Source organism: Mytilus trossulus, chromosome 14 (genome assembly GCF_036588685.1).
Source record: "Mytilus trossulus isolate FHL-02 chromosome 14, PNRI_Mtr1.1.1.hap1, whole genome shotgun sequence".
NCBI lineage: Eukaryota > Metazoa > Mollusca > Bivalvia > Mytilida > Mytilidae > Mytilus > Mytilus trossulus.
Window position 1 is genome coordinate 80,581,435 of NC_086386.1, and position 18,838 is coordinate 80,600,272.

The 18,838-nt window shown below is 34.1% G+C and overlaps 1 protein-coding gene across 6 annotated transcripts in view; it reads left to right on the plus strand.

The window, feature by feature from the left end:
* Nucleotides 1–18,838, plus strand: part of LOC134697259 (serine/arginine repetitive matrix protein 2-like) — a 107,061-nt gene that overhangs the window by 41,950 nt on the left and 46,273 nt on the right. Inside the window, exon 1 of one of the 6 annotated variants that reach the window (XM_063559420.1) lies at nt 12,168–12,226. The exons of the other annotated variants lie outside the window; for them this stretch is intronic. Within the exon in view, the coding sequence (XP_063415490.1) occupies nt 12,183–12,226 (44 nt within the window). The 5' untranslated portion in view covers nt 12,168–12,182. Of the gene's footprint in view, nt 1–12,167; nt 12,227–18,838 lie in introns of those variants that run through there. 6 annotated transcript variants of the gene reach the window in all.

Genomic DNA, 18,838 nt, shown 5'->3' on the forward strand with positions numbered 1-18,838 from the left:
TCATTTCAATGTTAGACCAAAGAAAATATTGACTCAAGGTCAGGACTATATACTGTGTATACTTTCATTTCAATGTTACAAGATCTAAATCTGTCATAATACCAATGGACAACATTGACTTTAAAGGATTTTATAATCCAATTGCGTAAATCTATTCTGCTATGGAGAAATTATATAATTGTTCAACAGAGAGGTGTTAAATTTGACACACTGATTACTCAAGTTGAGGAATTTGTCTTCTCCCATATTGTGTGTACATGTACCTCATTATAAACATTCATTCCCGTATGAATGGTTTTACACTAGTAACTGTATGGGCCCTTTATAGCTTGCTGTTCCGTGTGAGCCTCTAAGGCTCTGTGTTGTCAAGACTGCATATGTACCTTGACCTATAATGGTCTACTTTTATAAATTGTGACTTGGATGGAGAGTTGTCTCATTGGCACTTACCACATCATTCTATATCTATGATAAAAGGCTGTTTATTCTGAATTCAGAAATAAGTGCATATGCATTTACCTTGCGAATCCTTGAAATTTGTATACTGAAATTTTGTCTCTTGTTTTTTTTTTCGTTATTTTGTCAGGACTGTATGGTCATTTTGTTTTTTTTCATTATATGACATGTATGAGTTTGAATGTTCTTTTTGTATCTTTGGCCTATCATAACCATTGAAACAAATCTTATGAAGGAAAATTACTGCTGAAGATATGCAGTGGCATACCCAAGGGGGGTTCTGGTGGGTTTGAATCCCACATTTTTTTTAATAGGGACATAATTGGCTGGAAACCCCCCTTTTTATCCTAGGTTGGGAACCCTTTCTTTTAAAAATGGCTGTATCCACCTACATGTATGTTATGATGTAAGATGTTATTATTTCCAAAATGATAACTGAGGCATTTTTCCTTTCAATAAAATCATCTGATAACTATTGAATTAGCGCAGTATTTAAGAATGAATAAAAAAGGTCAAGGAAAGAATTGTTATAAGTGTTTAGACCTTTTTAACTGATTTACATTTCACAACTTTCATGATAGAGAATGTATTTAAACAGAGACCACATAAAACAGAAGTATATCTTCCTGTTATAGATTAAACTCAATCAAGCTTATCTTTGAAAATACATTAGTTTATAGAATCTTTATAATACAGACTGCATTCCCAGACATATGAGTGATCTAAAAACTCCAAATACAAATATCATGACAAAAACCACAAATACAGTTCATTTTCTTCCTACATGTGATTGAAAGTTCAACAAAACCTGTTTACATAATACGACTAAAGTTTATCGTTAGGCTAATTTAAATGAAACTTTAAAATTCTTAACAAATGACATTTATTTCCAACTGATAAAATAGTAAATTTTCTCCTTTGAGTTTTAATATGTTGTAAAAATTACCTTTAAGTTTTTAATTTCTAATTTTCCAGCTTTAAACTTTTAGAAAAGTTGAAATTATATTATTTTAAATTTGTGCAAAATATTTTTATTACTCGGAAAAATTAAACATAAAAAGTAGACAAATGGACACTAATGTATTTAATATTTTGATGGACGAATAAATGTAAAATTTTCAGATTTTAAACCTTGATAAACTGTAGTTTCTCTACATTTCTTTCATATCGCTACAAATTAATGGCTTATTTTTCAAATATTATTAATTGATTGAATAACATTCTTTAATCAAGATTTTTTTTTATCAGATTTAATGGTCGATAAACTGAAAATTTAGTGATTAAAAGATGAGTCTTGAATCATGATCAAAAGATCATTTTCTATAATGGACCATTAAATCTTGGGGATTGACCAGTTTGAGATTTTTTTTCCTTTTTTTTTTTAACTTCTAAGAATAATGCGTGTCAGAAATGGTTTCTGTATTTAAAATAAAAAATGGGTTGTTAAAATGCTGCAAGACTCTTTTTTTTTCAATGCAAAATCAAGAAAATTTCACATCCTTCAAGGAACATCTGTTCATGTATATTGATGCCATTAATGTTTGTGCCTTTTTTTGGTACATGCAGTAGTTCATATAATGTCCAAAGTAATGTACAGTAAAAGATACACTTGCTTAGCAGTTTTACATGCAGTAGTTCATATAATGTCCAAAGTAATGTACAGTAAGAGTTACACTTGCTTAGCAGTTTACATGCAGTAGTTCATATAATGTACAAAGTAATATACAGTAAGAGTTACACTTGCTTAGCAGTTTACATGCAGTAGTTCATATAATGTACAAAGTAATATACAGTAAGAGTTACACTTGCTTAGCAGTTTACATGCAGTAGTTCATATAATGTACAAAGTAATGAACAGTAAGAGTTACACTTGCTTAGCAGTTTACATGCAGTAGTTCATATAATCATGATAATGTACAAAGTAATATACAGTAAGAGTTACACTTGCTTAGCAGTTTACATGCAGTAGTTCATATAATGTACAAAGTAATGTACAGTAAGAGTTACACTTGCTTAGCAGTTTACATGCAGTAGTTCATATAATGTACAAAGTAATGTACAGTAAGAGTTACACTTGCTTAGCAGTTTACATGCAGTAGTTCATATAATGTACAAAGTAATATACAGTAAGAGTTACACTTGCTTAGCAGTTTACATGCAGTAGTTCATATAATGTACAAAGTAATATACAGTAAGAGTTACACTTGCTTATCAGTTTACATGCAGTAGTTCATATAATGTCCAAAGTAATATACAGTAAGAGTTACACTTGCTTAGCAGTTTACATGCAGTAGTTCATATAATGTACAAAGTAATATACAGTAAGAGTTACACTTGCTTAGCAGTTTACATGAAGTAGTTCATATAATGTACAAAGTAATGAACAGTAAGAGTTACACTTGCTTAGCAGTTTACATGCAGTAGTTCATATAATGTACAAAGTAATGAACAGTAAGAGTTACACTTGCTTAGCAGTTTACATGCAGTAGTTCATATAATCATGATAATGTACAAAGTAATATACAGTAAGAGTTACACTTGCTTAGCAGTTTACATGCAGTAGTTCATATAATGTCCAAAGTAATATACAGTAAGAGTTACACTTGCTTAGCAGTTTACATGCAGTAGTTCATATAATGTACAAAGTAATGTACAGTAAGAGTTACACTTGCTTAGCAGTTTACATGCAGTAGTTCATATAATGTACAAAGTAATATACAGTAAGAGTTACACTTGCTTAGCAGTTTACATGCAGTAGTTCATATAATGTACAAAGTAATATACAGTAAGAGTTACACTTGCTTAGCAGTTTACATGCAGTAGTTCATATAATGTCCAAAGTAATATACAGTAAGAGTTACACTTGCTTAGCAGTTTACATGCAGTAGTTCATATAATGTACAAAGTAATATACAGTAAGAGTTACACTTGCTTAGCAGTTTACATGCAGTAGTTCATATAATGTACAAAGTAATGAACAGTAAGAGTTACACTTGCTTAGCAGTTTACATGCAGTAGTTCATATAATGTACAAAGTAATGAACAGTAAGAGTTACACTTGCTTAGCAGTTTACATGCAGTAGTTCATATAATCATGATAATGTACAAAGTAATATACAGTAAGAGTTACACTTGCTTAGCAGTTTACATGCAGTAGTTCATATAATGTACAAAGTAATATACAGTAAGAGTTACACTTGCTTAGCAGTTTACATCCAGTAGTTCATATAATGTCCAAAGTAATATACAGTAAGAGTTACACTTGCTTAGCAGTTTACATGCAGTAGTTCATATAATGTACAAAGTAATGTACAGTAAGAGTTACACTTGCTTAGCAGTTTACATGACATATCTTGGTAATTTTACACCTTGTAATTAACCTGAAGAAATAAAGTCTACAAATACCTATCATTAATTTGAATTCCATCTTTTCATAATTGATAACCATCAGAAAAAATATTGTCAGATTAAAGTGAAAAATTGGTGTAGTGAATATCAACAAATGCCCTGGGCCAATCTGATACAGGGCCAAGGTGACAAAAAGATCTGTGTGTCAGGACCTGGTCCCTTTGTTTTGTCACATGTTGATGTAAGGGGCACAAATTACCTCTGGTTAGACATAAATTATCTTATCAAAATTAAATACTTTATATTTGTACTGATTCTGACAGTGAAAAATTCACATTGATTACAAAGGGGACACAAACATTAGGGCAGATACTAACTTATGGACTATCTTCATAGTAACGGACTGACACATGATGTCTTGTAGTGAAACCTATATTCTTAGCAGTGTGGATAATTTTTAAACAAATAAAAGTTCAATGTTAAACCAGCATAAGGAATTTTATTGGCAAACTGTCTTTCCCATTTCTCAGTTTGTAGAACATGTACATGTTTTGATATAAATGTAGTGTTAATTGATATGATAAAACCTATATTCTGATACTATATCTGTCCAACGAATTCAAAATATAGTGTTAAAGCCCATTTTGCACATTATCATTCCATATTTTAGTAATTGCCTTAACAATCTATATGAAATATGTTAAATATGATATCCAGTAAATAAAGTAAGATAATCCCTTTCTAATGTTACCCTATATGTATCAAAGTTATTAAGTACCTATCTCACACCTTGCCAGCCAATATCTCATATATTTATACTTATACCTTTATTATTGGACAAACAAATGTGTGACCTTAGTGCATACCAGTGTAATTAATTCGAACAACAAACCAAAAGTGGTTTGTGTGTCAAAAAGTTTCATTAATTTTAATGCAGCATGAAAGGTATTTAATAAACTATCAAAATTTCACACCTTATGAAAAATGACCTCACAATTATTTTGTCAAGCGAGATGATAATAGGTATCATCCTTTATGAATGAAATATGGGAAAGTTATTCTCCACATGTTATTAACCAAATATATCGTGTCAGCTAACCTAGAATTTGTCAATTGATTCTAAAATGAGGATAGAATGTACAGATAATTGTGTGAACTTTCAAATACTTAAGATTTTTCATTTTTGCACCTTTTATATAAGATTTGGTAAAAGTCTGAATAAAATTGAGAATGGAAATGGGGAATGTGTCAAAGAGACAACAACCCGACCATAGAAAAAACAACAGCAGAAGGTCTCCAACAGGTCTTCAATGTAGCGAAAAATTCCATGCATGAATGCATTTTTCTGCTTCTTATTAAAGTGGCTGGTCCATATTGTTTTATCTCTGTCTGGCATTCTGTGATTTTAGTCTTCTGTAATTAAAATGTTGTCCAAACTTATTTTAGCTTGGTCTGATAGTATTGATTTGATTTTAGGTAAAAAACAGTGCTTAATTTGGAATGACTTTAAGGAGAGTTGTGGCCCTTGGATTGTTGTTTTGAAATAGTTTGATGGTTTTGCCAATGCTGTAACAATTCTGTAAATTTTGTTTACATGTATGAGAAACATAATATAAGATGAGTAAAATAAGGGGTCCATGGGTTTTTTTCAAACTTGTAAAAACAACACATAAAATAAGATTGATGTAAATCCATGTAAAGATAAGAATGTGGTATGAAGACAACTCTTATCCTTAGACCAAATGACGTAGAAGTAAGCAACTTTAAGTCGCCTTTAGGCATTCAACAATGAGCATAACCCATGCCATATACGTTTTATAACTAACCAGAGTCTGGTCTTATGACCATGATGACTGTACATCTATTTGCAGTTTAAGAGATGTGGTTCATAAAAACCATTAATATGGATTGTCTACGTCAGAGAATAGATGTTTTTTAACAACACAAAAACACATCATTTCTTCAGGTCGGAAAATATCAAATAATCCGTTGGAACAAATAGAAACATAAAATCAAATCTATGTAAACAAATAGATACCAAATAAAGTTCAACTAGGATTAAGACGTTTCGAGACAAAACAATTTCTTAATAGATCAATGGAATTTCGTTAAATAATTTATTTGGGTTTTACTTCAAATTTATTTTGAAGTTTGGACGTTTAAATTGCAGGATTAACCTGGCTGATTATAAATGTGACAAACTTATTTTTGAATGATTAAATGATAAGTATTTAATAGTGACATTTCCTACACACAGGAATGTAACGAGTGGCATCTCTTTGTAGACTTCCTCTGTTGACATCAATGGCGGATGTTCACGTTATTTACAGGGAAAACATGAAATCATTAACTGATTACCATAAACGTCCAAATTGTACATCCTGTCATGTTTATAAACCACAGGAATTATACCACATGAAGGATGTTTGGTTTCGGATTGAAGTTTTTTGTTCCTTGGCACTTGGCAGTACTAGTCGCTTCCCTTTGTTTGACCAATTGAAAAGGATGTGTCCGATTCTCACTGTAGAATTTGTTTGTTCCTTGACAGTAATGTCTCTTTGTTTGACTAAGTTTAAAGGATGTTTTGTCATAATTACTATTTATATGACCTAGCATGTCTCTCTGTTACAAGAACACTTACAAGGGAAAAACACTAACATAGCTTCATGGACCTGAGACATTTTATATATAACTGTAAAGAGATCATTGTCTGTTTGTAAGAACCTCTTGAAACCCCTGGCTTCATGTGTGAAGATTGTAATACTCTGGGAGGACTTATGTACTGAATAGTTCACTGGGTATAAGCAACCACTGACCAAACAATCTCTCAAAAGACCACTGGGTATATAAGAAATCACTGATTGGACATCTGGAAGGACGGAAATTATCATATATACAGATGACATGTCTACGATCACTGTCCCAATTATTCCAATCAGGTTCAATGAATAACCAATGAATAGCAAACCAGCCAGTTATAAAATTTAATTACTTATAAATTCATTTAAATAAAATCATCGTTGGTGTAAATAATTATATGTTTGACAAATTTTGACAGCAGTTTAAATTTACCGCATGGTTTAAGGGCTTATTAAAATGGGTAAACACAAATTGTTGTTAAAATTAAAACTGATTGGCAATTTGAGTGTGAAAATTAAAAACAATGGTGGTTTATATTGGTGACTTATACCACAAAATCGGTAACAGAAGATCTTGCATGTCTGTAAATGATCTATGTATAGAATCTGATTATCGGCTCAGATAACTGCTCTAATATCAAATGTTAAAAGTTCACCCACAAATTTGTTTTATTTGATATTTCTGCGGTAGGCAATCAGAAAATGAAAATATATGTAAGTTATCTTTTAAAAATATTTTCACATTTTGTGTTTAAAGAAATAAGTAACCAAGCTTTAAGAGATTTATTGATTATTTTTAAGTCTGTTTCTTCTTAGGTATTACTGTATTTTGTTTCATATTTTATAATTCATAATGTAATATATTCGATATTTCTGCGATATAGGCAATCTGAATATGAAAATAAGTTATCTTTTAAATGTGATTTTTTTAAGAAATATTAGTAGCTGAGTTTCAAAGATTGCAAGATCAATTGTTTTTTTGGGTCTGTGAAATTTTCTTAGGTTCTACTGTATATTTGTTTCATATTTCGTAATTCATAATTCATAATGTAATATATAGTTATGTTTGAAAAATATTTAAATGACTAGATAATAGATTTAAATTACAATTATAAAAATTGCTGTTTATGAATGCAATAGTTTTAGTTAAAGACATAAATCTTTATATAATCTAAGTTCCAGATCACTTGTGTGTTTTTATGAATCATATTCAGAGTATGTAAGTTAAGAATCATGTGAACAAGAAAATCATGTCATAATTTCTTTTTAATTGTCTCCCCTTAATGACCTTAAAACCAAAGGAGACATGCAAATATGTATGAATAATTACAAAAAATTGGTCTATATGTACATGCAAAATTGAGCATCCATCATTTCACACCAGACAATGAAATATTTGGGACATCTTACACAAAATTTGATGGTTATATTTTCTTGTATAATCATGAAATTTTCTTTAAAAAAAATAACCACTATGACTTTGCTTAATTTTTATAATGTCTTTTAGTTTTAGAACAAATGCCTCTTTAAAAAAATAATGTGTTTTTTAAATTAGGGACTTTTATTTGATGTCCCTTCCCGAAGTTAATGACAAAAACATAGTTATGTTGGTTTGTTAAACAAACTATATATAAACTTTAAGAGTGTTAGGACACATTGTTTTAAGCTATTTAGAGGATTAAGGATTTTTGTCAGGTGAGCCAATCAGATTCTATATTATACTTCTTGTTAGATTTTGTAAATGCATTATTATCTGGTAAGAAATTTGTTGGAACATTTGTTTAGGTTTTATATGATGAATTCATCAACCCTCTTGTGTGAACTTTTTATAAATTAATATCTTGTTTAAGGCAATTCCACCTACTTTTTCTGGAGACGGAATGAACTTTGTTCTTTTTCTTTTCTGGTCCAAAATAATTGTACAAAACCTGGTTTTTGTCCTTTCTTTTCCATTTATATGTGTGCCAAATCGAGTGTGTCTTGTCTAACTGTCTTTTCTGGTCCATCATAGATACATTTATCTCACTGAGGCCTGTGTCTTATTTTCTTTTCTGGTCCATCAATACATGTATTTCAATTACTATATAGCTGTAAACGCCACTCAATTTACTGTTCTGTAGTCAGGTGATGACCCCTGAATATGAATTGAGTTTGCCTAGTAAAGTAATAACTTTTCTTAGAGGGTAAGCGATGTCTGGGACCTCCACACCAGACACCGACCCCGGACCTGTCCACACCAGACACCTGGACTGTTTTAGATTTATCTGTTGAGTTGGTCTATTCTCTCTTATGTTATATCAACAAGTTTTGAGTAGTGAATGTTTTTGTATGTAGTAATAAAGTTACTTCTTATAAAGACAACAAACAAATCACAAAACAGACAGCTGTTTGGCCTACAGGTAAATACGACAGGTTAAAACCAGGTAGATTAGTAACTGTATACCTGTCTTAATTAGACTGCAGGTTCAGTAGAATATTTGTGGAATTTAGTTGATGTGTTGGATGTCATTTAGATCCATTAGTGATCAGGATTTTAGACTGATTTATTAGGTTACCAGTTATTGTCAAACAAACCTTGCTGCCTAGTAAACCAAGAATAGTCAAACTTGGACGAGTTTTATACAAGTTAGAAAAAGAAAAGTGAAGTGGATTTAAATACTGATAGCTAACTGTTACTTTTGTTATATACTAGAATATGTTTTTCAAGAGCCTTGAAGTATTTTCTGGACTTTAGTTTTGAGAGATTTTAACATATATAACATAAGTAATCGGTAAGTTGTAGAAGGTAAAAGAATTAAACAAGTACATTGAAGTAACTTAAGTTTCTTGTAATCGAAGTCCATTTTAATTTTGACAATTTTTAGATAAACATGTCAGTAAATTAGAATTTTTTAAAAGGTTGAAAATAAGAATTCAAATATTTATGTAAAGTTTTGCGATTTAATCTAACGGACCTTGATGAAATCCACGGCCATTATTTCTTTTCTTCTTCAATTTACACAGTACATCCCTTGTATTAGTTGTAAGCCAGTTAGATTTATTTACTTAACATATATTTATTAAGTTAATTTATTTATTTAATAAATTACCAAAGCATACAAAAAAATTAATTTTGACTCTATGGATAACCTGGTCTTTTGTTAGGTCAAATAGAATATGTAAGTTTATATGTGTATCAAATTGTGGTTTGTGGTCATTTAAGTTTCATATGAGATTTTATCTACAGATATTTTATGTCACAATACTCTTGGTAACAGGTCAGTTAACCTACAAGATTTATTTTGTACACAGTTTTCTCAATGTGACTTTTATCATCAATTTTTTTGTAGCCCTGCATGGACAAAAAGGTTATTGTTCTAAATGTTTTCTTTTCCTGTTTTTGATTAATTGATTAAAATTTTATATTAAATCTCTTTTGACTCCAAATTCTTTTAAAACAACATTTATAAATTGAATTGTCAAAATTGTGAAATTTAAGGTCATAAAAATTGATCGGAATCTAAAGAATGCAAAACAGACACAGCTTGGCTCTATGTTTTATTTTCTTGTACCCTTTGAATAGGTCATACTTCTGACATAAAAATGCCCTTCAAAGAGAATTATAAATTGGATGTCGAATAAATGCATTTTATTAACAAGCACATTTAAGGATTAGGTCATTTATTATGTGCCAATAGCCATGGCTTATTTCATGTTCTTTGTATTAATAGCCAGTGCTGCTTGTTATCTGAGAGACATTATAAGAGGTGTAATAAAAGAATTACCCTTAAGAAGTTATGGAGAGTTAACTGTTAATCTGGTCTGACCACAAAGTGTACAATATACTCAGCCAATACACAAAATTTTCTTTATGACTTAGACTTAAAGATTAGTGCTCTATCCTATCTTAAATGTTGAAATTTACAAAATTTATTTCTGGCTTAAAGATGGATTAACTTTTACAATGACTATTTGTGTTGTATTTTGTTTTGTGTAATTGAAGTATAGAAGTATAAGATATTGATAGGATAGAGAAAGTCAATGCAGGGGTTGGGAAAGTCAAACTGGTGTGTGTCCCAGTGTCATATGTACTCCAATTATTAAATGTTGTATTGGTCATGTTGGTTGAGAAAAAGAAACTATTTAGGACACATACAAGTTTCTAATTCTTATTATTGGTCTAAGTGTCAACAGTTGTGCAATCGATGCTATCTGAAAAATCATATTCTGTAAAATATTTTTAAAGTTTTGTGTCTCTGAAAAAAAATTTAAGTTGAGGAAAAGAAAATTTAAGATAATGTAAGTTTTTTGAATGAATTTTTACACAGTTTAAAATACAGTTAGCTATAAATAATTAAAGGCATCATATATTATTGTACCATTAAGCAATCTTATAAAACCAATTAAAGTGGTCTTCTGTGTATCACTTTTTACTTACTGAGCCTAAAAGATCTCATGTTATTTTTGATAATACTCAGCTACTATATACTCATTCATATATGAAAATTTGAGACATTATGAATTTACAAATGCACAAATGTTGCAACACATTGCAATGACTAGAATGCATTAATTGGAAATTAAATTCAGGTGCAGTTAGCAATAAAACGCTAATCACCTCTTGATGCAAGATAGTATTTCTAACTATAAAGGACCGTTTAACTTTGAGAAGACAATTGCTAAACAGATTAACATTTTTGAAGATTGTTAATAGTACAGTTTATTGCATGTGATATATTGTAACTCTGATATTGAATGATTTTTTACGCTGCATCGTTTTCTAAATGGGACCATTAATGTTTGTTGGTCATGCATACAAACAAAAAAAGTTTGAAAATGTATGTTGTAATTGGTTTATACAGGTGCTTTATATAGAAATTATGTTTATTGTGAGATCAAAGGTTTGTGTCTTTTTTTAACCTTTTAAAGTGCTTGTATTTTGAGAATCAATGGACTGTGTCTTTTTTCTAACTTTTAAAGATATTTTTATGAAAAGGTCCAATGTATTATGAGAAAACACTGTATTTAAAACTTGTCCATTAAAGAGTTTAGCTTGAATTGTTCCTGGCATTTGGACATTTTATCTGAGTTTGAATGATTTGAGAACCACATTTTATCATAATTGCTGAGTCAGCAGCTTGCATATATATACATATATGATATAAGAATGTTTAGGTCACAGTTTGATTATATTCATGACTCTTATTGTTCTGAAAGGTCAATCATCAATTATTTAATAATAACATTCACTTAATTATGTAAATTTTATTTAGACATCATAATTAGTTATTCATTACTTATTTTCATTGATTCAATTTACCTGTCTGTTCGCTGAATCGCACCTTTATTGATTGGTCAACGAATCGTCCACCGTTGAAGGTCACACATGGATGTAAATCTACCCCCTTTAATATGTACTTTACAAAATGATGGGAGGTCAGAGGTTATACACATTCTTCTGTTGTGTGATAGGTGACAATTGGGTAAAAATTCCTTGAATGGAAGAGTGGTATTTTGGCAGGTGCTTGGCTAATTGACCTCTTGATTTTAAACACTGATGGACTATGGCTTAATTATAGTGTCCTGCCACTGTTAGAACAGTTTGTTTTTTTAAATGATCCAATATATTATTTTTGATTTTGAAGCAAATTGTTTAATGATTTTGAAGGGAATAGTTTAATGGTTTTAAACTGTTATTCATTGATTGGTGGAAACGATCTATTTGATATGAAAAAAATGTGACATTTTAACAAAACAGACATGAAAGATATGTTTTGGTGTTATTTGGTTGCAGAACCTATCAGGTAAGTTGTTTTGCTTGATAATGTTCTGTTAGAAGATGTTGTTATTTTTGTTGATTTTGACATTTTTGAAATCAGAATATAAACTTTTAAGTAAAGATTTAGAAAAAAATAGAAAGCAAAAATTTATTTTTCAAACATTTGACTGCTATGATAAATGGTATGTATTTGAAATCGGACTATAGACTTTAATAATGATTGGGGGAAAAAAGAAAAAAAAGTTTTCCAATACATTTGCCTGCTATGATAAAATGGCATATTTCACTTATCAATGTTTGCAAAGTTTGGCACATTTACATGGTTATGTAGTGAGCTTAACTTTGTCAGTGTTCTCAGATGGAGAACACATAATACATGTATGGCAGTATGATCTGTATCCCGTCAATGTTTGTAAAGTTTGACACATACATGGTTACAGTGGGCTTAACTCTGTCAGTGTTCTCAGAGTCAGAACACAATACATGCATGGCAGTATGATCTGTTACCCAGATAGACTGTATCCCGTCAATGTTTGTAAAGTTTGACACATACATGGTTACAGTGGGCTTAACTCTGTCGGTGTTCTCAGAGTCAGAACACAATACATGCATGGCAGTATGATCTGTTACCCAGATAGACTGTATCCCGTCAATGTTTGTAAAGTTTGACACATACATGGTTACAGTGGGCTTAACTCTGTCGGTGTTCTCAGAGTCAGAACACAATACATGCATGGCAGTATGATCTGTTACCCAGATAGACTGTATCCCGTCAATGTTTGTAAAGTTTGACACATACATGGTTACAGTGGGCTTAACTCTGTCGGTGTTCTCAGAGTCAGAACACAATACATGTATGGCAGTAAGATCTGTTACCCAGATAGACTGTATCCCGTCAATGTTTGTAAAGTTTGACACATACATGGTTACAGTGGGCTTAACTCTGTCGGTGTTCTCAGAGTCAGAACACAATACATGTATGGCAGTAAGATCTGTTACCCAGATAGACTGTATCCCGTCAATGTTTGTAAAGTTTGACACATACTTGGTTACAGTGGGCTTAACTCTGTCGGTGTTCTCAGAGTCAGAACACAATACATGCATGGCAGTATGATCTGTTACCCAGATAGACTGTATCCCGTCAATGTTTGTAAAGTTTGACACATACATGGTTACAGTGGGCTTAACTCTGTCGGTGTTCTCAGAGTCAGAACACAATACATGCACGGCAGTATGATCTGTTACCCAGATAGACTGTATCCCGTCAATGTTTGTAAAGTTTGACACATACATGGTTACAGTGGGCTTAACTCTGTCGGTGTTCTCAGAGTCAGAACACAATACATGCACGGCAGTATGATCTGTTACCCAGATAGACTGTATCCCGTCAATGTTTGTAGAGTTTGACACATACATGGTTACAGTGAGCTGAACTCTGTCGGTGTTCTCAGAGTCAGAACACAATACATGCATGGCAGTATGATCTGTTACCCAGATATACTGTATCCCGTCAATGTTTGTAAAGTTTGACACATACTTGGTTACAGTGGGCTTAACTCTGTCGGTGTTCTCAGAGTCAGAACACAATACATGCATGGCAGTATGATCTGTTACCCAGATAGACTGGATCCCGTCAATGTTTGTAGAGTTTGACACATACATGGTTACAGTGGGCTTAACTCTGTCGGTGTTCTCAGAGTCAGAACACAATACATGCATGTCAGTATGATCTGTTACCCAGATAGACTGGATCCCGTCAATGTTTGTAAAGTTTGACACATACATGGTTACAGTGGGCTTAACTCTGTCGGTGTTCTCAGAGTCAGAACACAATACATGCATGGCAGTATGATCTGTTACCCAGATAGACTGTATCCCGTCAATGTTTGTAAAGTTTGACACATACATGGTTACAGTGAGCTGAACTCTGTCGGTGTTCTCAGAGTCAGAACACAATACATGCACGGCAGTATGATCTGTTACCCAGATATACTGTATCCCGTCAATGTTTGTAAAGTTTGACACATACATGGTTACAGTGGGCTTAACTCTGTCGGTGTTCTCAGAGTCAGAACACAATACATGCATGTCAGTATGATCTGTTACCCAGATAGACTGGATCCTGTCAATGTTTGTAAAGTTTGACACATACTTGGTTACAGTGGGCTTAACTCTGTCGGTGTTCTCAGAGTCAGAACACAATACATGCATGTCAGTATGATCTGTTACCCAGATAGACTGGATCCCGTCAATGTTTGTAAAGTTTGACACATACATGGTTACAGCGGGCTTAACTCTGTCGGTGTTCTCAGAGTCAGAACACAATACATGCATGGCAGTATGATCTGTTACCCAGATAGACTGGATCCCGTCAATGTTTGTAAAGTTTGACACATACATGGTTACAGTGGGCTTAACTCTGTCGGTGTTCTCAGAGTCAGAACACAATACATGCATGGCAGTATGATCTGTTACCCAGATATACTGTATCCCGTCAATGTTTGTAAAGTTTGACACATACATGGTTACAGTGGGCTTAACTCTGTCGGTGTTCTCAGAGTCAGAACACAATACATGCATATGGCAGTATGATCTGTTACCCAGATAGACTGGATCCCGTCAATGTTTGTAAAGTTTGACACATACATGGTTACAGTGGGCTTAACTCTGTCGGTGTTCTCAGAGTCAGAACACAATACATGTATGGCAGTATGATCTGTTACCCAGATAGACTGGATCCCGTCAATGTTTGTAAAGTTTGACACATACATGGTTACAGTGGGCTTAACTCTGTCGGTGTTCTCAGAGTCAGAACACAATACATGCATGGCAGTATGATCTGTTACCCAGATAGACTGGATCCCGTCAATGTTTGTAAAGTTTGACACATACATGGTTACAGTGGGCTTAACTCTGTCGGTGTTCTCAGAGTCAGAACACAATACATGCATGGCAGTATGATCTGTTACCCAGATATACTGTATCCCGTCAATGTTTGTAAAGTTTGACACATACATGGTTACAGTGGGCTTAACTCTGTCGGTGTTCTCAGAGTCAGAACACAATACATGCATGGCAGTATGATCTGTTACCCAGATAGACTGTATCCCGTCAATGTTTGTAAAGTTTGACACATACATGGTTACAGCGGGCTTAACTCTGTCGGTGTTCTCAGAGTCAGAACACAATACATGCATGGCAGTATGATCTGTTACCCAGATAGACTGGATCCCGTCAATGTTTGTAAAGTTTGACACATACATGGTTACAGTGGGCTTAACTCTGTCGGTGTTCTCAGAGTCAGAACACAATACATGCATGGCAGTATGATCTGTTACCCAGATATACTGTATCCCGTCAATGTTTGTAAAGTTTGACACATACATGGTTACAGTGGGCTTAACTCTGTCGGTGTTCTCAGAGTCAGAACACAATACATGCATGGCAGTATGATCTGTTACCCAGATATACTGTATCCCGTCAATGTTTGTAAAGTTTGACACATACATGGTTACAGTGGGCTTAACTCTGTCGGTGTTCTCAGAGTCAGAACACAATACATGCATGGCAGTATGATCTGTTACCCAGATATACTGTATCCCGTCAATGTTTGTAAAGTTTGACACATACATGGTTACAGTGAGCTGAACTCTGTCGGTGTTCTCAGAGTCAGAACACAATACATGCATGGCAGTATGATCTGTTACCCAGATTAGACTGTATCCCATCAATGTTTGTAAAGTTTGACACATACATGGTTACAGTGGGCTGAACTCTGTCGGTGTTCTCAGAGTCAGAACACAATACATGCATGGCAGTATGATCTGTTACCCAGATATACTGTATCCCGTCAATGTTTGTAAAGTTTGACACATACATGGTTACAGTGGGCTTAACTCTGTCGGTGTTCTCAGAGTCAGAACACAATACATGCATGGCAGTATGATCTGTTACCCAGATAGACTGGATCCCGTCAATGTTTGTAAAGTTTGACACATACTTGGTTACAGTGGGCTTAACTCTGTCGGTGTTCTCAGAGTCAGAACACAATACATGCACGGCAGTATGATCTGTTACCCAGATAGACTGTATCCCGTCAATGTTTGTAAAGTTTGACACATACATGGTTACAGTGGGCTTAACTCTGTCGGTGTTCTCAGAGTCAGAACACAATACATGCATGGCAGTATGATCTGTTACCCAGATAGACTGTATCCCGTCAATGTTTGTAAAGTTTGACACATACATGGTTACAGTGAGCTTAACTCTGTCGGTGTTCTCAGAGTCAGAACACAATACATGTATGGCAGTATGATCTGTTTCCCAGATAGACTGTATCCCGTCAATGTTTGTAAAGTTTGACACATACATGGTTACAGTGGGCTTAACTCTGTCGGTGTTCTCAGAGTCAGAACACAATACATGCATGGCAGTATGATCTGTTACCCAGATAGACTGTATCCCGTCAATGTTTGTAAAGTTTGACACATACATGGTTACAGTGGGCTTAACTCTGTCGGTGTTCTCAGAGTTAGAACACAATACATGCATGGCAGTATGATCTGTTACCCAGATAGACTGGATCCCGTCAATGTTTGTAAAGTTTGACACATACATGGTTACAGTGGGCTTAACTCTGTCGGTGTTCTCAGAGTCAGAACACAATACATGCACGGCAGTATGATCTGTTACCCAGATAGACTGTATCCCGTCAATGTTTGTAGAGTTTGACACATACATGGTTACAGTGGGCTTAACTCTGTCGGTGTTCTCAGAGTCAGAACACAATACATGCATGGCAGTATGATCTGTTACCCAGATAGACTGTATCCCGTCAATGTTTGTAGAGTTTGACACATACATGGTTACAGTGGGCTTAACTCTGTCGGTGTTCTCAGAGTCAGAACACAATACATTCATGGCAGTATGATCTGTTACCCAGATATACTGTATCCCGTCAATGTTTGTAAAGTTTGACACATACATGGTTACAGTGGGCTTATCTCTGTCGGTGTTCTCAGAGTCAGAACACAATACATGCATGGCAGTATGATCTGTTACCCAGATAGACTGGATCCCGTCAATGTTTGTAAAGTTTGACACATACATGGTTACAGTGGGCTTAACTCTGTCGGTGTTCTCAGAGTCAGAACACAATACATGCATGGCAGTATGATCTGTTACCCAGATAGACTGGATCCCGTCAATGTTTGTAGAGTTTGACACATACATGGTTACAGTGGGCTTAACTCTGTCGGTGTTCTCAGAGTTAGAACACAATACATGCATGGCAGTATGATCTGTTACCCAGATATACTGTATCCCGTCAATGTTTGTAAAGTTTGACACATACATGGTTACAGTGGGCTTAACTCTGTCGGTGTTCTCAGAGTCAGAACACAATACATGCATGGCAGTATGATCTGTTACCCAGATAGACTGTATCCCGTCAATGTTTGTAAAGTTTGACACATACATGGTTACAGTGAGCTTAACTCTGTCGGTGTTCTCAGAGTTAGAACACAATACATGCATGGCAGTATGATCTGTTACCCAGATAGACTGGATCCCGTCAATGTTTGTAAAGTTTGACACATACATGGTTACAGTGGGCTTAACTCTGTCGGTGTTCTCAGAGTCAGAACACAATACATGCATGGCAGTATGATCTGTTACCCAGATAGACTGTATCCCGTCAATGTTTGTAAAGTTTGACACATACATGGTTACAGTGGGCTTAACTCTGTCGGTGTTCTCAGAGTCAGAACACAATACATGCATGGCAGTATGATCTGTTACCCAGATAGACTGTATCCCGTCAATGTTTGTAAAGTTTGACACATACATGGTTACAGTGGGCTTAACTCTGTCGGTGTTCTCAGAGTCAGAACACAATACATGCATGGCAGTATGATCTGTTACCCAGATAGACTGGATCCCGTCAATGTTTGTAAAGTTTGACACATACATGGTTACAGTGGGCTTAACTCTGTCGGTGTTCTCAGAGTCAGAACACAATACATGCACGGCAGTATGATCTGTTACCCAGATAGACTGTATCCCGTCAATGTTTGTAGAGTTTGACACATACATGGTTACAGTGGGCTTAACTCTGTCGGTGTTCTCAGAGTCAGAACACAATACATGCATGGCAGTATGATCTGTTACCCAGATAGACTGGATCCCGTCAATGTTTGTAAAGTTTGACACATACATGGTTACAGTGGGCTTAACTCTGTCGGTGTTCTCAGAGTCAGAACACAATACATGCATGGCAGTATGATCTGTTACCCAGATAGACTGTATCCCGTCAATGTTTGTAAAGTTTGACACATACATGGTTACAGTGGGCTTAACTCTGTCGGTGTTCTCAGAGTCAGAACACAATACATGCATGGCAGTATGATCTGTTACCCAGATAGACTGGATCCCGTCAATGTTTGTAAAGTTTGACACATACATGGTTACAGTGGGCTTAACTCTGTCGGTGTTCTCAGAGTCAGAACACAATACATGCATGGCAGTATGATCTGTTACCCAGATATACTGTATCCCGTCAATGTTTGTAAAGTTTGACACATACATGGTTACAGTGGGCTTAACTCTGTCGGTGTTCTCAGAGTCAGAACACAATACA